The following is a 22948-nucleotide window of genomic DNA, read 5'->3' as shown; positions in this document are numbered from 1 at the left end:
TAAAACACACGCTTGATTTCAATAATCTCTGAGGTCCTTTTTGGCTTTAACTTTCTGTAGTCATTCATAAACTTAAACACCTTGGAAATAATCATTTCATACATTACATACCATGCTCAGGGAAGAAATATTTTTAGGTTCATTCCAGGTGCGTTCTAGATACATTGAGAAATCAAAAAGAAAAAAAAAATGTGTGTGCGTGGGGGTGAAGAATGAGATAACAGAAGGATGAACTCACATCCTAGGTTATTTTAATGTTTTCTGCTTCCTTATTTGCAAAATGACTCTAGCCATCTTCAAACTATAGGTTGAAAAGAAAGGGCTAATATGTCACAGAGCTCAAAGTGTAGTTTGAATTTTTTAATTAATTTTTTAAAAGCATGATTCCAGTATACAAAGGATGAGTGCTGTTTTAACAATGTATTTATATGTAACTTCAACTTATTCCAGAAAGGACTTAAGGTGGCATCATATAAACTAAAAGTAAATATCAGAGAAAAGAAAAACAAGTTTGGGACAAACTCCAACAGAGAATGCCATACAAAGGGCCAGTGATAATAGTCTCCATCTCTCCCTTATGGATGGGCACACGTTCAAATATAGCATGAAATATCCAGATGAGTTAAAATTTTTCTCTCTTCTTTAACTTGCTCAATACCCACTCCAAGTATTCTCTCATTTGAGTTTGCCCCATGTGTGTATCACACAGCTTCTTGAGGATGGCAAACAGAAATGTTTCCATTTACAAAGGACTTGGACAGATTAACTAATTTGCCTGTAGTCACATAACTAGTTTTGGTGGAACACATAATTAGGATCATTAAAGAAAAGAATGGGCTCCTGAAAAATTGTATACAGTCTCCCTTTGTGTAGGACTCTGAGAAAGGAGATAAATAACCATCTACCTAGGGCGCCTTAAATGTCATTCTTCTTGAAAAGACCATTAATTAGTATACATTTTATCTCTGTAATTTTAAGTTTTTACAACACTGCAGTCTTCAAAACATCTGAAATTATGAACAACTGTATAAGCTCTATTAACCAAGTGAATTTCTATATAAGCAGAGATTTAACGAGTATGGGGAGAGAGGTGTGTAAAGCTCATGTGGAGGGTGATACGGGCAGTGGGAATGGGGCAAAAGTTTCAGGGTGGGAATGAGATTTGTGTCTTTGGGAAGGAGAGGCCAGTGTGTCAGGAATGATGTGTGAGGCAGTGAGCTGGAGGGAACCGAGGTCCAAGGAATACTCAGGTGATACAGAGCAGCAGCTGTAGGAGGCTGGATGAGTTCTGGGTGTGATGAGAGCCCACTGGTGGGGTCTGAGCCATAGGAAGGTATTTTCTAACAAAAGCTCCAGCAGAATGCTGAGTGAGGACTAGACAGCAAGGGGAAGGAAGGGAAGCAAACAGCCCAGGAGGGGGCGTAGCTGAGTCCAGGGAAGAAGAGAAGGTGGCTGAGGTACTGCAGGACGAGGTAAGAGGCAAACTGGGGGTATCCTTGCAAGTAGGTGAGGTCAGGGGTCGGGCTGTTATGTCAGGAAGCCGGGGTTTTCTTTAGGGCAAAGGTTGGTCACCCCGGCCCGGGGGCGGGTTGTGTCACAAGCAGGTGGGTGATGTCAGCAAGCAGCCACGTGACCCTGGCCAGCAAGTATGGGACACTGACCAGCAGGTAGGGCACACTTGCAATCAGGTAAATTGCTCTGGCAGGTGGACCAGCCACCTCTTTGAGTAGGTTATGAATTGTGTCCCTTGCAAACTCAGAGGTTGAAGTCCTGACCCCCAGCACTTCGGACAGGGCCTTTAAAGAAGTGATTAAGGTCAAATGAGGTCCTAAGGGTGAGCCAAATCCAAATACGACTGGTGTCCTCACAAGAAGAGATTAGGACGCAGACATGCACAGGGGAAGCCCATGTGAAGACAAAGAGAGAGAAGATGGTCATCTACGAGTCAAAGAGAGAGGCCCTTGGAAGAAACCAACCCTGCTGACACCTTCTGAAGGCTAGAAGTCCAAGAAACTTCGACTTAACTAGAAGTTTCTCACGGAACGTAGAATCATGAGAAAATAAATTTCTGTTGTTTAAGCCACCCAGTCTGTGGTACTTTGTAATGGCAGCCCCAGAAAACTAATACAGGCGGATAACTTCCCTGAATCTCTGGGAGGTCCTGCATGGTCTGAGTCCCACATCCAAGTAGCTGAGAGAGGCTGCTGAGCACATGGAAGACATGCAGGGATCATCTGAAGTTCAGGCGCTACAGGGGGGATTCGGCCAATCAGTGGGTGAGCTGGCAAACATCCAAGATGAGAGCAAAACAGCTCACTGGCAACAAGAGTATCTGAGTGTTGCAGATGCGTTACACGGAGGGGAAAATGAGAAGATACGGGATTTCGGTGAGCAGCACGGTGACTCCACTGAATCCCTAGAGGCTGGACCATAGCAGGCGATCCTTGAGGACATCGGGGCCTGTGGTTGAGAAGCTTGTGTGGACAGTTGAAAAACCATGATGCTGGGTGTCCTGGGGGGAGTTGGGCCTGGACGCCCTGCGGGGAGTCAGTAACGATACCACTAGGACCTAAAGCAGCAGCAGTGAGGAGTCAGGACTCCACTGGCTTCTGGAAAAGGGGCCAGAAATCCACCTAATTCTTCTCTGAGGTGGTACGTTGGAGCTGAGTGCATGATCTGACTTTCTCTTCTTACCAGCTGTTTAGCTTTACCACATTTCTTGCTCCCTCACCTGTTTCTGTGTCTGCAGAATCTGTTCAGACCCAGACTAGGCCCGGGAGGGTAGCACAGATGAGCTGCTCTGTGCGCTCATCCAGTCCTATGATTTTATAAAGGTCTTTTTTCTTTTTTTCTTTAATTTTGAGTTTTAGTATAAAGAGTGACATTTCTTAAAAGATTCCATTTTGTTTGTTGGTATGATTTGACTTTCAGGAAGCAATAACCCAATTAAGTTTTGCTAACCAATTTTGTACTCCTTCTAGAAAAGTGACTTCTAGGAAACAGAAGCAGCCTTCTGTTTATTTCCGACAAATTATGCCAACGGAACAAGTACATCTTTTATTATAAGGGGTGTCAGAAAGCATCAGAATATCCAGGGCTCCGGTACCGTACCTGGAACAAATATAATTCACCTAACAGAACCAATTACATAACAGATCTAGATGCCTTAGGTTAAGTAAGGCAGATTACATTCATGACCGGTCAGAAACAGGAAAGGGTACAGCCAGTTTTTCTCATGGCAAAGAAGAAAGGATAGGTATCTTCAGGAAAGAAAACTAGCCTGAAACATTCCAAAGCAGTTCAAAGAAATATGAAATTATCTGGAAATCTTGGATATAATTATAAAGACTCTTGCTAGTTTTTCCATCCTCCTCTGTAATATACCTGAATTTTTTTGCGGTACGCGGGCCTCTTACTGTTGCGGTCTCTCCCGCTGCGGAGCACAGACTCCGGACGCGCAGGCTCAGCGGCAATGGCTCACGGGCCCAGCTGCTCCGCGCCACGTGGGATCCTCCCGGACCGGGGCATGAACCCGTGTCCCCTGCATCGGCAGGCGGACTCTCAACCACTGCGCCAGCAGGGAAGCCCCCTGAATTATTTTTGTTAGAGTGTGTGCCTCAGCATTTAAGAGAGCTGGGCCCTGACCCTAGTAGTCTGAGCTTTAGTGTAGAGCCATTACCAAGACCCCAGAGTCTGGAAGCAGCTGCAGAGACAATCTGCGGCTGGATATTTTCTGTTGATTATTAGTTTGTACCTTCAGAAGTTAATTCCAGTTTCAAAGCTCAAGGCTGGCCTGTGCACTGGTGAATTGGGGCATCTCAGATCCGTCCGTGGGCTGCCAGAGCTGGAAGGAGTGGCAGAGGCCACGCTGTCCAGTCCCTGCGATCTGCCAGACCTGAGTTTGAATCCTCACTCAGCAGCTGAGCAATCCTGGGCCAGTATCTCCGCCTGTTTGAGCCTCCATGCCCTCATCTGCAAAACAGGCCCCCTTACAGTACTAGCCTCTTCGGGTTATTATCAAAAAATGAGATAAAACAGTAAAGTACTCAGCACACGTGCTAAGTGTCAGTGATTGTTATTGCTATGCCCAGAAAAATGTTCCTCGACGTGAACAATGGTCAGGGGAAAGCTGAGCTCTGGGGGAAATTACATGACATACAACTGAGTTAATTTAAACGTCCTGGCATTTGGGGCGTAAGATTATGCATGTCCCGTTTGTTCATTCACTGGGTACATGACTGCTTAAAGAGTAGACAGAAACTGGCTGCCGTATACGTCAGGGGGTGATGGAGACAGCTGCTGTATGGGCATCAGGAGAGAAGGGCTCCCTTCATTCACTTCATTATCAATAAGTAGGAACATTTTGAAAGAAGTATTTTTTCCTGAGCAGTTGCTCTCAACAGTAGGCTTAAGATACTCAGTAAACCATATTTTTAACAGATGTGCTATCATCCAGGTTTTGCTGTTCAATTTATAGAGCACAGGAAGAGTAGATTTTGCATAATTCTGAAGGGCCCTAGGATTTTTGGAATGGTAAATGAGCTCTGGCTTCAACTTAAAGTCACCAGCGGCGTTAGCCCCTAGCAAGAAAGTCAGCCTGTCCTTTGAAGTTTTGAAGTCAGGCATTGACTTCTCCTCTCTAGCTATGGAAGTCCTAGATGCCAGCTTCTTTCAATAGAAGGCTGTTGCATTTACATTGAAAATCTGTTGTTTAATGCACCCGCCTTCGTTAATGATCTCAGCTGGATCTTTTGGATAACTTGCTGCAGCTTCTACATCACTACCTGCTGCTTCACCTTGCACTTTTATGTTATGGAAAAAGATTCTTTCCTTAAACCTCATGAACCAGCCCTGCTAGCTTCAAACATTCGTTCTGCAGCTTCCTTATCTCTCTTAGCTTTCATAGAATTGAACAGAGTTAGGGCCTTGCTCTGGATCAGGCTTTGGTTTAAGGGAATGCTGTGGCTGGTTTAATCTTCCATCCAGACCGCTAACACTTTTTCCGTATCAGCGTTAAGGCTGTTTCACTTTCTTATCATTCACGTGTTCACCGGAGCAGCACTTTTAACTTCCTTTTAAGAACTTTTCCTTTGCTTTCACACCTCGGCTCCCTTTCAGCCGACCTTGGTTTTCAGCGTGCCTTCCTCACTGAGACTAATCATCTCTAGCTTCTGATTTAAAGTGAGGGACATGGGAATCCTCCTTTCATAGGAACACTCAGAGGTCACTGTAGGGTTATTAATTAGCCTAATTTCAATATTGTTGTGTCTCGGGGAATATGGAGGCGTGAGGAGAGGAAGAGAGATGGGGGAACAGCTGGTTGGTAGAGCAGTCAGAACACACACAGCTTTTGTTGATTGAATGTGCTGTCCTACATGGGAGCAGTTTGTGGTGCCCCAAAACAATTACAAGAGTAACATCAAAGGTCACTGATCACAGATCACCATAACAAGTATCATCATGATGTAAAAGTTTGAAATACTGTAAGAATTGCCAAAATGTGACACAGAGACACAAAGTGAGCAAATGCTGTTGGGAAAATGGTGCTGATAGAGGTGCTCGATGCAGGGTTGCCACAAACCTTCAATGTGTTAAAAAACGCAGTATCTGTGAAGGGCAGTAAAATGAGGGATGCCTGTATTCTACTTATTTAGCTGCTCCTGCTGAAAGACTGACTCTCTATTGTTTCAACAAATGTTTCAGGATTGAATCTCTTTAGTCTGGCCTGGGGCGTGTCCCCACCACCCATCACAGAACTAATTCCTCTGGTCAAGGAAGCAGAATTAGCTCGAACAGGCCAGGCTTGGGTCTGAGTTAAGTGTAACCAGCTCATCGCAATTTGTCTGGGACTTTTCTGGTTTCGGCACTAGAAGTCCCATGCCCCAGGAAACCCCTCAATTTAGGTCAAAATTTGCCCTAAAGATGTCCATGCCGGAGAAGAGGGGAGTGTTGTCAGCCCCGAAAGACTCTCACAACTAGGAGTGAAGGTGGGATGGTTTTCTGGAGGAACACCCAGAAGGGGAAATGGATTCTGGGAAGGCCAAGAAACAAAGTAATATCTTCTCCATGTGCCTTTCTGGATTAGAGGTACCTTGAGGACAGTGATTGAATCTTACTTATTTTTGCATCTTTCCTAAAATTTAGCACACTGCCTTCCACATAGGAGGGCCTCAAAAGAATTTCTCCTATTTCTTGCACAACTTTATTAAATACTTTAAAAAATTCCTGTAGAGGGAAGAATGTCTAACACTAAGTAGTTCATGATGGATAATACAGGATCACTTTTAACATGAGCATTTAAAATAGTTTATGGTCTTATTTGATTGAGATTATTGAAATGCAATCTTGCTGAAAATGGGGTGGATGCAGAGTTTGTGTTAAACTTTCAAAATTATTAAAGTACTATGATTCCTAAGGTCCTTTCCCCATCATATTTAAAAGAAAACCTCTATTATGTTTTCTTCACAGTAACATCTAATATATATTAAAAAGTGAAACTTAAAATACATTCCTTGCAACTTGAAATTTGATTCACTGGTTTCAGTTTTGTCATTAAACCAGACTGAGCAGTGGACAGGAATTGTTTTTCTTGGGGCAGGGTGTGACTTTTCTTGTGAAACTTTTTTCCTGTAATTTCTAGCTTCTGACCCATTCCTGCCAACAATGAGTGATGCGTCCCAATTAGGAGTTTAAAAGAAAAATAACTGCATGAAGAGCTATGCCGTTGACTTTGAAAACAGGATAAAACATTTTAAATACTTTACACTAATGAATACATGCTAAGTCTTGAGTCTACTTAATGGGGGGGAAAAGATACTCCCTCTAACATGCTGCTTCCAAACTTGACATTGGCCATGGAGGCAAAGACTCTAGTTGTAATTAGTTTGTGTGAATCTAGCCAAGTCGGTTCTCTCTGGGGCACCACATTCATTTGTACATGACGTATTTAGACTATAGCTCCTAGTTCATTTCAATCTCCAACACAAAAATGGGCTTAAATTTCATCCCTATTTCTAAGATTTATATGAAATTCCTTTTTCAAAAGCTGAGCTGAAAGAAAATTATAAATGAACATTATTATTTTGTCTCTCTATATAAAGGAACATATCAGAAAAATCACACTGGAAATGGAGAATTTGTTACTGTTATGTTTTCTTTTATTATCATTAAATGCTTCCAATGACCCTATAGTGGACTCTCTGGTGGCCTTCCCAGCACCCACTACACCTCACTTCCATTGACAGAAGAAGTGCAGTTTGGTAAAGAGAACTCAGCTCGAAGTGCAGACTGAATTGGTCTGCTGAATTTCATATGCTGGCTTAGGTTTGGGCATATGACACAATTGTAGAGTGACTGAAGGAGATAGTTGCTGGAGCCAAACACAAAAAACAAAAAAACTAAGAAGTCACGTCCATTGCCCAGAGGAAGTGAAAAATGAATCATATGATCCCTGCTGCTACTGTTATCTTTACCACTAGAGGAACCAGAAGCCAGTTCTGTTAATAGCTCCATGAGGAGTTAGAAAGAACTCAGGACACGGTGACATTGTTGAGCTGCTAATTCAACCAGTTCTGAAGCCTGCCCTACCTCTGGACTTCCTGTTTTGTGAGATGAGAAATATCCTTATTATTTAAGCATCTGAAATAGATTTTCATTTGTGGTTGACATAGTAAATATTTGTAGGATAACAGATGCTTGGGACAAAAAGATCCTTATGAATCATTCTGTCCCTCTGTTCTTGACCACGTTATCTTACAGAGGAGACCAGGCTGCATAGGACTCCCTGATCTGACCCAGTCACATGGGCAGGGGCAGGGACAGTGACTGAAGGGAGCCCTTCTCTCCTGATGCCCATACAGCAGCTGTCTCCATCACCCCCTGACGTATACGGCAGCCAGTTTCTGTCTACTCTTTAAGCAGTCTTGTACCCAGTGAATGAACAAACGGGACATGCATAATCTTACGCCCCAAATGCCAGGACGTTTAAATTTAACTCAGTTTTATGTCATGTAATTTCCCCCAGAGCTCAGCTTTCCCCTGACCATTGTTCACGTCGAGGAACATTTTTCTGGGCATAGCAATAACAATCACTGACACTTAGCACGTGTGCTGAGTACTTTACTGTTTTATCTCATTTTTTGATAATAACCCGAAGAGGCTAGTACTGTAAGGGGGCCTGTTTTGCAGATGAGGGCATGGAGGCTCAAACAGGCAGAGATACTGGCCCAGGATTGCTCAGCTGCTGAGTGAGGATTCAAACTCAGGTCTGGCAGATCGCAGGGACTGGACAGCGTGGCCTCTGCCACTCCTTCCAGCTCTGGCAGCCCACGGACGGATCTGAGATGCCCCAATTCACCAGTGCATAGGCCAGCCTTGAGCTTTGAAACTGGAATTAACTTCTGAAGGTACAAACTAATAATCGACAGAAAATATCCAGCCCCAGATTGTCTCTGCAGCTGCTTCCAGACTCTGGGGTCTTGGTAATGGCTCTACACTAAAGCTCCACACCCACACGCGTGTTAAAAAGAAACGCCCATTTCTCAGCTGGTAGCCATTCCTAGTTCCCTACTGCAAGGACCGTGTTTCTGTATTTCTTGCAACCTTACTCATAAACTGCCTAGTACTCAATTCGCATGTAATACGGTGATCACTTCTCCAGCAACACGGACACATACTGCTTTGGTAGAGCCACACTGTATTTTTCCCAACTAACTGGAACTGGCTAAAGCTGCTCGTGCTGGGCCCTGGGGCTGCCAAAGTCGTTTTTCCGGCAGACACCTTACCGCCAGGTGCATGTTAACTAGGGGCGAACGGAGAATGGCAGTAAGCCTGAGGCTGACAATATCCAGGTGCCCTTTCAGGGACTCGCTGTGTTTCAGGTCCCCTGAAGGGCAACCAGCCCTGGGACGCTAGAAGATGGGGCGTGGCAGGAGAGTGGAACTAACCTCTCCTACTAGATCCAACTCGACCCCCCCAAGGCCTCTGTCTCCAGGTTGTACCTGAATCCAACCAATCGGAAAGGGAGTTACATCGACGGCGGCTGAGGTGTCCAATCCGAGGACATGTGTCACACTCCGTCGCCCGCTGAGTCCCCACGAGCTGTAAAACTGTTCCGCAGTCGCGCGCGGGGCAGCCGAGCACCCTCGGAGCGCCTCGGGTAGCGCGAATCTCAGGGAGGAAGGGGCTGTTAACAGGGGCGCCCGTTAGTGCGCAGGCGCCTCAGGAAGAGCTCGGTCTGGCTCCTGCGCCTTCAGGTCTCCGTCGCTCCCAAGACCCAGGAGCGCCGGGTTCCGCGCGCGCCGGGTCCGCGTGCTGCAGAGAAGCGGCGGCAGCGGGTGAGTGTGAGCCTAGCGCGCCCGGCGTTCCGGAGGGAAATGCCACCCCCTCCCCCGTCCACTAGGGGCTTTGAAAATAGAGGTGGTGAGATCCCCTACCCTTGATACACACACACACACATCCCCCTAGCGGACAGCCGCGAGGGACCCCGGAGCGGCCGGGAGGTACCTGGCTGGGGGCGGCCGAGGGCGGGGTGGGAAGAGGAAAGGAAACTGAGCAGGTAGGCGCGGCCTGGGCGGACGGTGGGGTATGGGGTGGAGGCGGGGAGCGGTGGCGGGACAGAGGTGGAAGCCGAGGGGGCGGGCGTTTGATTTTACAGGAACGCGGTCCAAGGTATCGATCGACCTACCTCCGCCTGAGTATTCGATTAGAGTTGATGGGAGTGACACAGCCAAATTTAAAAACGAATTTCCTAGAAAACCTAACAAGAAAGGTAACACTGAAGTGCTTTTTATCGGCCGGGCACTGTGTTAAGCATTTTACAAATAACGCTTCCTTTTCTGGGCACTGCAACCCTGTGAGATCACAGCGTCCCATTATACAGATGGGGAAAGTCCTGCTCAGAGACGTGAAGCACAGCTAGTGACCACGAACAGATTCAGGTTTATTCCAGCCTTGACTCCACTAGGGTTTCTTCTTTAACCACCAGGCCATCTGGTGGACCCAAGCTGGAAACCTTGCCAGTACTATAGAAAGTCAACTGCTCCTTTTAATATTCCGGTTTTCTTTTCTTTCTTCCTTTTTTCCAGAGGTTGTTCCAAGCTATTTTAAGGAAATTAAAAGAATTTAAAAGCAGGGAGGAGATATTTTATAACTAAAATATATAAAATATAAATATCTCCTCCTTGCTTTTAAATCAGCTACAAAATATAATTTGGGAGAAATTTGATGAACACAGAAGAAGTACACAAGGAGTTATTTTGTAGAAAGAAATAATATATGTAGAAAGTAAGATTAAGTATAGCTGTTTTGAAGATGCCGGAAAAGTTTGTATGTGCTGGAAAATTGAAGAATACTTTAGAATCCTAGAGTTGTTAAGAGTCTTTCAGAGAGTAGTTTTAGTTTTTCTTTAGAATATCAAGAAAATTAATAATAATCTAGGGAAAACCACCAATGTTATCTATGTGAATAGACAATGCTATTTTATTTTTATTTTATTTTAAAGCTGTGTAAGAGTTTCATTATAAATAGTATTTGTGAAGTGTTTAGAATAAGGCTTTTGTATTACAGAGCAGATGGCATGCTAATGGCGGCAAATAGCTTTCATCATATCCTTTGACTATCACACTCCCCCAATTTCAGCTAAGAATGCCAGTGAGAATTGCCCGAGATACATTTCATCCAAGTAAGAAAGTCATCCCAGATGAGGGAGAGTGTGTTTTGGCCCCTGAATTGAAGAAAACTACACACAACTTCGGTTGGGATTATCTGGGTGTAGTTCCGGTGACTCTGCTTTTTTTCCTTCCCTTCGATATCTTTTTGGTTTGAAAAATTACAGAATTTCTCCCGGTGCTTTGTAATATAGCAATTAGTGATTTTTTTATTCCTTGGAAATACTTGAGAACTTCTCACTGGTGTTTTGTTTATAGCTTAACACTCCTGTTGGGATGAAACAGAATGCAGTAGACATAGATACAGGCACCATTAATGAAAGCAGGAAAAGTCCCGTTCATAGTTTGGAGATTAAAACCAGACTTGTCAACTCGCTGTTACTAGATTTATAAACTTGTTAAGGACCTGAAATTCGTAAGAGTACAGACAGTAAGGCTACGAATTGCTTCCTGAGTTTGGCCAATCCAGGGACTTCATCTTCATCCTGTGTAAAAAGAAGAGGTTAGCCTAAATTATTTCTATCTACTTTATAGTTTCACAGTGGTATCATTCCGCCTGTCACGGTACAGACTTTTTTCCTAACATAACAGCTTTGTAACTGTGGATAAAAAAGAGACTAAATTTGAGGGCCTATATTGTTTAACACTTTATGTATCCGCATTTTACAAACACAGAAACTGAAGCTGGTAGATCTGCCCACAGTTGCCCGTCTACTAAATGTGGGCTCGAGTTCTGGGATCCTTCTGATTTCAGAGCCTCTAATCTTTCCACTTTGTCTGTGCTTCTAAGTCTGGAGGCAAGAATCCAGCAGTGTGCTAGGGGTTAGTGAACCACAGGGTAAACAGCACATGTGCCTTGACCCTCCTATTCACTCAAGATTTGGGGAAGAAAGATTTTGATTTGTATGTATTTTGTGTGAGAGAGGGGCGGACACAGGTTTTTGTTTTATTGTTTTGCACATGGGAAATGAGGTGAAACACATTCACGTTAAAAAACTCAGGTCTGTGGTGTCGAGTACACATTTCACATAATTTTTGAGGTAAGATGAAACATCAGAGATGTTTCCTGTTTTGTGGCAGGACAATCCAGATGCTTTTAAGATTACAATTTCATTTCTCTCTACTCTTTTTTTTTAATATAATGGTTTTATTGAGGTAAAATCCACATACTGTCTAGTTTACTCATTTAAAGTGTACATTTTTACGAATTGTGCAACCATTACCACAGTCAATTTGAGAACATTTTCATCACCCCAAAAAGAAACCTGGTACCCATGAGCATTTACTCCTCATTTCTCCTCAACCCCTTGCTCCAGACAAATCTAATATACTTTCCATCTCTATAGATTTGCCTATCTAGGCATTTCATCTAAATAGAATCATACAATAAGTGATCTTTTGTGACTGCCTTTTTTTTTACTTAGCACAATGTTTCAAAGGTTTATCCAAGCAATAACATATATTGCACTTCGTTCCTTTTTATTGCCAAACAATATTCCATTGTATGGATATACCACATCTTATCCATTTATCACTTACGGACATTTGAGATGTTTCCACTTCATGGCTCTTACAGATAATGCTGCTGTGATCATTTGTGTACAAGTTTTATCATTGACTTGTGTTTTAATTTCTCTGAGGCATATGCCTACTAGTAGATTTTCTGGGTCGTACGGTAACTCTGTTTAAACTTTTGAAGAACTACCAGAATGTTTTCCAAGTGCCTGTACCATTTTCATTCTCACCAGCAGTGTATAAAAGTTCTAGTTTCTCTACATCCTTGCCAACACTTGTTATTATCTTTTTTATTATATCCATCCTAGTGGGTGTGAAGGGGTATCTCATTGTGGTTTTGATTTGCATTTCCCTGATGACTAATGATGTTGAACATAATTTCATGTGCTTATTTGCCATCTCTATATCTGGAGAAATATCTTTTCAGATCCTTTGCTCATTTTTTAATTGGATTATTTAACTTTTAGAGTTGTTACAGTTCTTTATATATTCTAGATATAAATCCTTTACCAGATATATGATTTGCAAATATTGTCTCCCGTTCTGTGGGTTTTCTGTTCTCTCTATTATATCCTTTGAAATGGAAAAGCTTTCAATTTTGGTGAAGTCCAATTTATTTATTTATGATTTTCGTCACTTGTGCTTTTGATGCTGTATCTTAGAAGGCTTTGCCTAACTCAAGGTCATGAAGACTTATTCCTATATTTTCTGCTAAGAGTTTTATAGTTTTAGCTCTTAATCTTGGTCATTTTGAGTTTATTTTTGTACATGGTATGAGCTGAGGGGTCCAAATTCATTCTTTTGCACGTGGATATACAGTTGTCTCGGCACCCCTCTGCTCTTAGAGGAACTCCGTTGGAAAAGTTTTAGACATACTGTGACATGATTCCTCAAAGGGCTTAGTTTTAAAAACAATGCTTTATGATGTATGGGTCTCAAGCGCAGCATTACAAGAAATTGTGGTGTTGTAGAACAGAGTTCATTCAAGCTCGTCTTTGTTCTTCCAAGATGACAGCCACATTCGTTGTTTTGATTATTTATGCCCCTATTTTGAGTATTTTATGTTTGACAAGTATAAAGCCCTTGTCCTCTGATAAATGGCACATACATAAATTTTGGTGTTATAGACTTCAGTTATATTATTTATTGAATGATTTTTTTTTTTATTGACCTAAGAGAGTATTTGGGCAAAGATTTCATGTGTAGAAAGTAACTTTAAGAGGTTTGGAAACACAAATTATTACTGAAGAGCTGTTATAGGTCACCTATAGGTCACCTAGATAAACGATTATTGTCTCTGTAATACATCTCAGACAGACTGTGACAGCAATGTGTGGTAAAAGGGAATTAAGGTTGACCATGATTTCTGTAACTGTTTCATAGTAATTTGCACGTGAGTTGTGCCTGGATAATGGAGGGACTTGAATGCCAGGCAGAGGTGTTTCTGTATAGGCTGGGGGACTTTGAATACTGATTTTATCAAGGAAATGTCATGGACAGGGCTATTCCTGGGAAGGTTAAGTTGGGAGCGGATGTTGGGTGAATAAGGGGACGGTGATCAAGGTAGGAAGGTCAGTTAAGAGATGGAAGGGCTCTGGACAGGAGGCCCTGGGGACTTGAAGAAGTGTGGCAGGGGACTTACCTGGCGGTCCAGTGGTTAAGACTCTGCACTTCCAATGCAGAGGGCACAGGTTCAATCCCTGGTCACGGGACTAAGATCCCATAGGCCTCTTGGCGTGGCAAAAAAATTAAAAAATAATGAAAAAAGAAGTACGGCAGCAGCGGAGACTCACTCTACCTAAATGACATCTCCTATTTGCTTAGGAACCAAAGAAGATAGAGTCTGAAGGTAGGGAGATTTGTTTGGGGAAATCTGTTTTTTTGTAATCAGTAGATTGTTAAAAAAAGAACCAAAAAATCAGGGAGCGCTCTGAGCCTAGGGTGGTAGGCAGGATAGTTACAGTGGCCCCTCATTATCCGCAGGGAGATCGGTTCCAGGAGCCCCAGCAGATACCAAAAGCTGCAGGTGCTCAAGTCTCTTATATAAAGTGGCAATAGTACACGAATACAGTCAGCCTTCTGGATTTTCCATCCGCGGTTGGTTGAATCCACGGATGTAAAACCCGTGGATATGGAGGGCCAACTGTACGTCTTTGACAGTAAAAAGGAAGTTTAAAAGGGATGTGGTGATGAAATGCATTTCAACAGCTGTTGCATTTCCTCAGAAACTACCGTGACATCCAAGTTCCTGTAGGCTTTGTCTGTCAGCCTCCTGTGAATATCGGGCAGGTTCAGATTGAGGTGGGACCTTTTCCTCACGTAGTATTTATTACTTACTCCCCTTTTTCATGCCAGTATTTTTCAACAGGAACTGATGATGAGCCAGTATGGTAGAGTTTCCACCCCCTATTTCTGTGGATTGAAAGGAACTATAGGGTACTAGTCATGAAACTAGAAAAATAATCGCCCTCCCTGGAGCCTCTGAAAGCTTGGCGTTATTTCTGTTTTGTGCAAAAGGGTTGTTTTTGTTTCTTCGTTTGTTCTTATTAAACCTTTAGAATAACTTCTGCTGCTGCAAACAAACAAGGCAGCCCATTGGTATGGGGCACAAGAACGACCCATATCCCCTTCAGAGCATGAAAAAGGGGGCAGGACATACAACTGGACAAGTAAAGGCAATTTTTATTTTTTCCCACTTTATCTTTATTCAGTTATCTTTCAGTAAGTGACATTATTTAATTTTCAAGTTGATGTAGGTAAAGCTGGTGTATAAAAAGTTTATAAATGTTGGTTTTCTTCTCCCGATGACTAAACTTCTGAAACCTAATCCAACTCAAATAGCATTACTTATGAATTGTGTTTTTATATTTTAGGAACCCTGACTGCCCTCCTTCAGCATGTTCACTATGAAGTTATTGCTGATATGTTTGTTTTCTGGACTTATAACTGGTTGTAGAGGGAACTCTTCCTGTACTTTGCCACCCAAGTTACTACTGGTATCCTTTGATGGCTTCAGAGCTGACTATCTACACAACTATGAATTTCCTCATCTCCAGAATTTTATCAAAGAAGGTGTCTTGGTAGAGCAGGTTAAAAATGCCTTTATCACAAAAACATTTCCAAACCACTACAGCATCGTGACAGGCCTGTATGAAGAAAGCCATGGCATTGTGGCTAATTCCATGTATGATGTCATCACAAAGAAACATTTTTCTGACAGTAATGACAAGGATCCTTTTTGGTGGAATGAGGCAGTCCCTATTTGGGTGACCAACCAGCTTCAGGAAAACAGATCAAGTGCTGCTGCTATGTGGCCTGGTACCGACGTGCCCATTCACAATACCACACCTTCCTATTTCATGAATTACAGCCCCTCAGTGTCATTTGAGGAGAGACTCAGTAACGTCTCCACGTGGCTGAGCAATTCGAACCCACCTGTCACCTTTGCAACACTCTATTGGGAAGAGCCAGACGCAAGTGGCCACAAATATGGCCCTGAAGATAAAGAAAACATGCGCCGAGTGTTGAAAGAAATAGATGACCATATCGGTGAGCTAGTTCACAAACTCAAGGTGTTAGGACTGTGGGAAGATCTTAATGTGATCATTACAAGTGATCATGGGATGACCCAGTGTTCTGAGGACAAGCTGATAAACTTGGATCGCTGCATCGACCCCTCAGACTACACTCTTGTAGACTTGACCCCCGTTGCTGCAATACTTCCCAAAATAAGTAAGTAAACTTTTAGCCAAGGAATATTTGAATGGGGCGGTTGATTGAGGAGGAAGGGTTTTGTAAAAGAACGAAGCTCAGACGTTTTGTAGTTCACAGCCATACACTCCTATACTCACTCAGAGCGGGATTATGTTTTCCCCCTGATGTATAAGTTTTTAGGCAATTAGCTTAAGGTTTAGGTTCAAAGGGATTATTTCTTTGCTTTTTTTTCTTTAAGTTAATTAATTTATTTTTGGCTGCGTTGGGTCTTCGTTGCTGCATGCAGGCTTTCTCTAGTTGCAGCGAGCAGGGGCTACTCTTCATTGCAGCATGCAGGCTTCTCATTGCGGTGGCTTCTCTTGTTGCAGAGCACGGGCTCTAGGCACATGGACTCAGTAGTTGTGGCACGCGGGCTCAGTAGTTGTGGCTTGCGGGCTCTAGAGCGCAGGCTCAGTAGTTGTGGCGCACAGGCTCAGTTGCTCCGCGGCATGTGAGATCTTCCCAGACCAGGGCTCCAAATCCGTGTCCCCCGCATTGGCAGGCAGATTCCCAACCACTGTGCCACCAGGGAAGTCCCTCCTTGCTTTTTGATGTATTTCTTTTTTTTAATTTTTATTTTTTTATTGAAGTATAGTTGATTTATAAGGTTTCTGGTGTACAGCAACGAAATGCAGTTTTACACACACACACACACACACACATATATATATATATATTCTTTTTCAGATTCTTTTCCATTATAGGTTATTATAAGATATTGAATATAGTTCCCTGTGCTATACAGTAGGTCTTTGTTGATATATTTCTTACTTATTCACACTAATGGAAAAAGGAAATTTTTATCCTTAAAAAACATCTTGGACTTTTGTGTGAGATATACCTTTCGTCTACCAATCTTAGAATTAGTAGTTAGCAGTAATATGTAATTAGTTTATATTTACTTAGGAAGCTAGATGTGAAATTTGTCCTCTTTGTATAAAAGTCCACCAGGGATAATCACAAAATGAAGAGAGATACGTGAATGCTTGGAAAGGTGTGTGTGTGTGTGTGTGTGTGTGTGTGTGTGTGTGTGTCCCCAACACTGTTACAGCATTATTATTCTGTTTTTTTAATGATTAAAGGGCTTTAATAGATAACATTGTTCAGGACTTATTTCCAGTTATTCTAGTTAGAAATATTTTTTCCTTATCAGTCAACATGACTTTTTCCTTTGCTGTTTCCTTTTCTTCCAGACAGAACAAAGGTTTATAACAAATTGAAAGTCTGTGACCCTCACATGAATGTTTATCTCAAAGAAGACATTCCTGCCAGGTTTCATTACCAACATAATGATCGAATTCAACCTATTATTTTGATTGCTGATGAAGGCTGGACAATTGTGCTAAATAAATCATCACTAAAATGTAAGTATTTATTTAGAATTTTTCTTTTGAATCCTAGGGATAAATCACACATCGGGACATTGTTCCATTAACAGGATACATTGATTTAGAGATGTTCACACAGTATAATTAGTTTGATTTTCAACTAGGTGATTCTCAGGTTTTCATCTGAGAGCCATTTTTAGAAACCACAGTTTCATCCTTAGATTAGAAGGTTGGGTGATCTTAAGGGTGAAGGAGTAGTTTTACTTTTTTACAAAAACTTCAGTTACTGTCAGTAACTTTCAAGGCTGGTTCTCTTGATTTGTAAAAATAAGAGAGTAGTAAAGAAACAAAGAAAATAAAAGAGAAGTCAAGAAACAAAGTGAAGGGGGAGAGATTAGCTAGTTCAAATCCTTTTTTCTTTTTTTGTGTTAAAAAAATTTGTCCAAGTAACCTTAAGTCTTTCCCCAGTGATGAAATTGTTTACCTGAGTGCTACAGCTAGTTAGAACACTGGGCAAGAACCAGAAAGTATGCAAACAAAAATCGACCAAGTAAACAAAACAGATGGATCAAAATCTCTCCTCAAACTGAAGAAATGTATAGGGGAGAATTACAGCTTTTTACCCATAAGGAAAATTCAATTCAAGTACATTTTTCAAAAATCTGATTTTGTAAACCATAGCAGGGGTCAGAAAATTTTTCTGTAAAAAGCCAAATAGTAAATATTTTAGGCTTTGTGGGACAGCTGGTCTCTGTCTCAACTACTCAATCCTACCTTTATAGTGGGAAGGCAGCCACAGGCAATACATAAACAAACTGACATGGGCTGTTCCAATGAAGCTTCCTTTACAGAAACAGGCGGAGGGCTAAATTTGGCCAGGTGCTGTAGTCTGCAGATCCCTGATCCATAGCAGTTCAGACGCATCAGGCAAGGACGAGACTGAGGGCCATTAGAGTTGATACATTATTGATACTTACGTTGTATCCTAATTATTGAAAACTTGGAAAATACAGAAAAGTTCAGAAAAGAGAACAAAAACTGTCCATGATCCTTCGATACAGAAGCACAGCCAGATGTTAATTGTGGGTGTTTTCCTCCTTCTCATCTTTTTCTCTGTGACATACAAATGCATATTTTTATTATTAAATCATATGGTTTATATTATTCACATTATAATCATATACATTTATATTACTGAAATCATAATACCTATATATAATGTTATATTGTGCTTTTTATTGTATTGGTCACGTGGGTTGTTTTTCTTATGAAATATTTCAAACATACAATTAAAGAATATGTAACACTGATCCACTCATCACTTAGTCACCTGCACTTCCTATGGAAGTAGGAGCTTATTAAATGTAACTGGTCTGCATTAAAAGGCAATATTTTAAAAAATAAAGCAAAAGCTTGAGAATCTGGTATTGGAATGATATCAGGGACCATCAGGTTTTTCTTTGAGTTAGACTTTTACTAGAGTTACAAGTTGGAGTCACCAGGTTAGACGTCACATTCAAGGCAAGAATCCCTTCCGTAACGTGCTCCGTCCCCTGGCCCTCCAGATGCTGAGGTGTCCATCAGCTGTCAGTAGACCAGTGGTGTATTCCACATCCTATGTCTTGTCCAGGAGCAGCTGACGTAGGTCAGGCTTCAGGCTAACTTCCTTGCCACTCACTGGTTTTACTCACTTCTGCTCTCCCCAGTTACTCAGGACCCTCAGGCCGCCCACTCTTTTTACCACTGGTGCTGTTTGCAGTGGGCTTGCGCAAACAGTGCTGGACACTGGCTGGGACTGAGAGAGAGTTTTAAAGCCTGAGGTCATGACGGATCGAGAAGAGGTGGGGGTGGTGTGTGTGTGAATAGAGGACGTGGCTGTGACTTGAAGAAAACAGAAAATTGTGCTGCTGGCACCTGTTTGGCCCAACTAATCAGAATTTTAATGGGAATGACACTGGCGAGAATGCAGTGAATTTACACTAGAAGCAAGTTATTTTGTGGTAGAAAAGCTGCTCTTATTTACTGACATCATCTTGTTCTTTTCCAGTAGGTGACCATGGTTACGATAATTCTTTGCCTAGTATGAATCCATTTCTAGCTGCCCACGGTCCTGCATTTCACAAAGGCTACCAGCACAGCACCATTAACATTGTGGATATCTACCCAATGATGTGCCACATCCTGGGATTAAAGCCACATCCCAATAATGGAACCTTCGGCCACACTAAGTGTTTGCTAGTGGACCAGTGGTGCATTAATCTCCCAGAAGCCATAGGAATTGTTATCGGTGCGCTCTTGGTCTTAACCACTCTGACCTGCCTCATCATAATCATGCAGAATAGACTCTCTGGACCCCGGCCATTTTCCCGACTTCAGCTACAAGATGATGACGATGATCCTCTAATTGGGTGACATGTGCTGGGGTTTATACAAAGTGGCTGTGATTAGGACACACCCAAGGAATGGTGTTACAACTATGAAAAAGTATACTTTGAAAGACAAAGATCTTAGACCAAGCATGCTACAATTATTTTGTTTTTCCTTGTGTTTTGTTTTGCGGCATTAGCTAATACAAAAAACTCTGACCGTAGAAAACATTGCTAGTAAATCATTAGTTAACACCAACTGTTTCCCTAACTAGAAAGGTTTTTTTTAAGAAAAATACTGCCTTTGCCCTTTTTTTTTTTTTTTGCAACGAAGATTAGACACATCTATAGATGAAAATATGCAAAAATTTAGTGGGTATGCTTTTTGAATAAATTTTTACATTTGTAAATTATACAACAGAAATCTTTATAAAATGTGTGGATTTTGTGTATCAGGAAGGAAAACTTTCCTATATTTTTATATGTGCCTTTAATAGAGTTTGTATCCCAAGTAAACCCTTGAGGTAGGAAATTCTCTGTGATGGTTAATTAAAATGGATCAAGCAGGCAGAAAAGATCTAGCATATGAAGAAATTATTTTAAGAAAAACTATTATAAAAAACAAGCAAAGACCCCGTGATACAAAGCCTAAGTCTTCTTCACCAGTGTGTCTTTGTTAAGACCCTTAAGCTACTGAGGCCTCAAAAGTTAAACCTTTTGAAGAGTATTGCTAAGAAGAGGCTAAGAAAATAGGGACACGTGCTTTCCTCACTTTGTACTCAATGCCTTTGTGTAAGTTATTTAGTTGTGTGTATGTACGTACCAGTGTGTTGCATGTATGTGTGTACACTTTGTGTGACTTACAGCAGGTGGTGGGAGGTGAGTGGCCTGGGAGCAGCCTCCCACATCCCCATAGAACCCAGCTCTCAGGAAAGGTTATAATTGCACTTCACTTTCGTGTACTTTCTTCTAACTCACAAGGTAAAATCATAATTTTTAAAAATTCATTAATTTTTGTTACCATTTTTAACTTTCTCATGTTGTTTTTTGTAACCAGAGGTCTCCAGGTGCTGCCGAGAAATGTATGACCTGATACGAATCTGGTTTTGATTGGGTCAGAATGAGGAAAAGAGATTTTTCTGTTTACCTTTGGGAATTTTATGCCTTACTTTTTAGGCTATAGCGCAGCTAAATTTAAAATGGAATTTAGTATCTTCTGATCTTTTACATGAATCATGCGTTAAGTGGCTGAAGAAACTCTCAGGACTCTGTTAACCTTCAGTAGCCTGAACGCTGCCTCTGCGTTTTTCTCCCATATTTGGTTCATAGAAATAACCACTCCGCTCATATCTTTTAAAACATACTTGTTCAGAGCGAAGGATTTGTTGTGAATAACTGTTATCCTAGCTTTGCTAAGTGGTACCTTCTAACAATCATGATTAGTAGGAAGAAACTGAATTGTGGCAGACGAGATTCCATCTATTAGAGGAAAAATTGAGTTCAAGAACCATTCATCAGCAGCTGAGGCAAGCAGTTAATATTACTAGTGCGATCTTTAAAGTTTTGACAAATAAACTAGGGAACTGTTTTACAGATACAAAGATAATCTACAGTAAATATGCAGCCCACTTAAATGCTGATTATCCGTGGTGGTCAAGAACAGTGGTGCCAGTCGTCAAACGTAATTCATCCTGTGGTCACTGCTGATCTCCTGATCCCGGTATTTGGTACCCATTGTACTTGGGGTTCTTGAGAAGCATTTCTACACCCTGCATGAATAGTCCATGCATGCAGTCATAGGTGACTGTATTAAGAACAGCATGATAAATAAATAAAACCACCAGGACTCATTTTGCTTTTTGACAGATTTTATTTCTGATGTTTTTGCCTCACATAAAAGTTATCCTAAAGGTTAATCGTTGATCTGAACAAAATAATAGAAAAATTTCTTTCTACTTCCATTTCCATTAAAAAAAAAAAAAGACAGGAGAACAGTCATATTTAAAGCAGTGAGCATTTTTTTGAAATGTCTAAAATACTAATTGAGGAGAGCTTGGTCTTTGCAGTGGTGTGAGCTTTAGTGGTTGTACTGGCTTGATTGGCAGTTACGAGTTTCAGAAGTCTGTCCATAGCATGCAACCTGTGAGTGGATTTTATGGAGGATGGAATAGGAAGGGATGCCCCAGCAGTGTCTCAGCCCTTTGAACAAAAGACCTATTATTTGTCTTGTTCTTTATTCCATTCTCAAAATACTAACTTGAATTAAAGTTGTAAATGTTTTTTGTATATGTTGATGGGACAAGAAGAGTATTTAATCAAAGAGACGTTTATATATTATTATATTGAACTTTATGTTAATTCAGTTGTATATTTAAAAATGATCACTTAAAGCCAATGACTCCTCTAGTACACTGAGAAAATATTTCAGTAAAGCCAGCCTTTTTCACTTGGTGTGTATTTTGTTAAATAATTGACTAATATGCTTCTGTGTTTTCTGGGTGGTAGAAAGTATTTGGCTCCAGGAAAGATTTAACTGTTTATGACAACAATACTCAAAGGTAATAGGAAAACTTTTTAGTAAGTTTGTTAATTCAGTGAGTGAATTTAGAATAAGTACATTTACTATTCTTAATGTGCAAGTTTTTCTGGTAAACAGCAATAGAATAAGAATTATTTCAATGCTCTGTACCACTGGTTTTGTGTTACTGTTCCAGTAAGCTTGGTATAAGAATTGAAAGATACTTGGAACATTAAAGGATTAAAAAAAACTGCCTTGTTCTTGGGTATTTCCTTCTCTTGCCCATATCTGGTAAGCTTTAAGGATAATTGCATTTAATACCTTTTATTTGGAGGTTTTTACTTCATTGTGAGTATATAAAGCTACAAATGAAGGACAAAGATGAGATGGGAAATCTGTATGTATTGTAAATTCCTAAAATACTATGTAAATAAATGACATGAGTGTGCTTTAAAGAAATTTGTGTGTAGTGCCTTAAGTTAAATATATTTTGACCATATTGTTTGAATTCATAGTTATGACTTCGTTATGATTTTAAAAATTTTATGTGAATAAAATCTACCAAAACATTTTAACCACATTCAATATACAATGTGATGTCATTGATGATTTTTTAATTTGTCACCTTCTCGCAAAATATACATACTGTGATAGATGTCGACATGACTTAGTAATACTGCAAAATCCACCTAGGCATTCATTACAATTTTTTTAAAACCAGGATTCAGTTTGCAACATTTAACCAGATTTTTAAAGCAGTGTATAAATATGCAATCCAACATAAGGACATCACTGGAAAGA

The 22948-nt window shown here is 41.1% G+C and overlaps 2 protein-coding genes across 2 annotated transcripts in view; one reads left to right on the top strand and one right to left on the bottom strand.

The window, feature by feature from the left end:
• The window catches only part of CLIC5 (chloride intracellular channel 5), a 48957-nt gene extending 39938 nt beyond the window's left edge, over positions 1 to 9019 (bottom strand). Inside the window, exon 1 of the mRNA XM_060021722.1 lies at positions 9000 to 9019. The gene's annotated coding sequence lies outside the window, so the exon portion shown is untranslated. The remainder of the gene's footprint in view (positions 1 to 8999) is intronic.
• A 93-nt stretch (positions 9020 to 9112) lies between these two features.
• Positions 9113 to 22926, top strand: ENPP4 (ectonucleotide pyrophosphatase/phosphodiesterase 4). The gene is made up of 4 exons (XM_060021720.1): positions 9113 to 9335; positions 15056 to 15914; positions 17129 to 17299; positions 19311 to 22926. The coding sequence occupies exons 2-4, from the start codon at positions 15080 to 15082 to the stop codon at positions 19673 to 19675; spliced, it is 1371 nt and encodes a 456-aa protein (XP_059877703.1). The 5' UTR covers positions 9113 to 9335; positions 15056 to 15079; the 3' UTR covers positions 19676 to 22926.
• Positions 22927 to 22948: the final 22 nt, after the last annotated feature.

Source organism: Delphinus delphis, chromosome 10 (genome assembly GCF_949987515.2).
Source record: "Delphinus delphis chromosome 10, mDelDel1.2, whole genome shotgun sequence".
Lineage (NCBI taxonomy): Eukaryota > Metazoa > Chordata > Mammalia > Artiodactyla > Delphinidae > Delphinus > Delphinus delphis.
The sequence above is the reverse complement of the archived record's forward strand: the minus strand, read 5'-3'. Positions and strand labels throughout refer to the sequence as shown.

Coding starts and splice junctions, on each gene's coding strand:
- ENPP4 (XM_060021720.1), top strand. CDS start 15,080: ATGTTCACTATGAAGTTATTGCTGATATGTTTGTTTTCTGGACTTATA. Junction 15,915..17,128: donor TGCAATACTTCCCAAAATAA/GTAAGTAAACTT, acceptor CTTTTCTTCCAG/ACAGAACAAAGGTTTATAAC. Junction 17,300..19,310: donor AAATAAATCATCACTAAAAT/GTAAGTATTTAT, acceptor GTTCTTTTCCAG/TAGGTGACCATGGTTACGAT.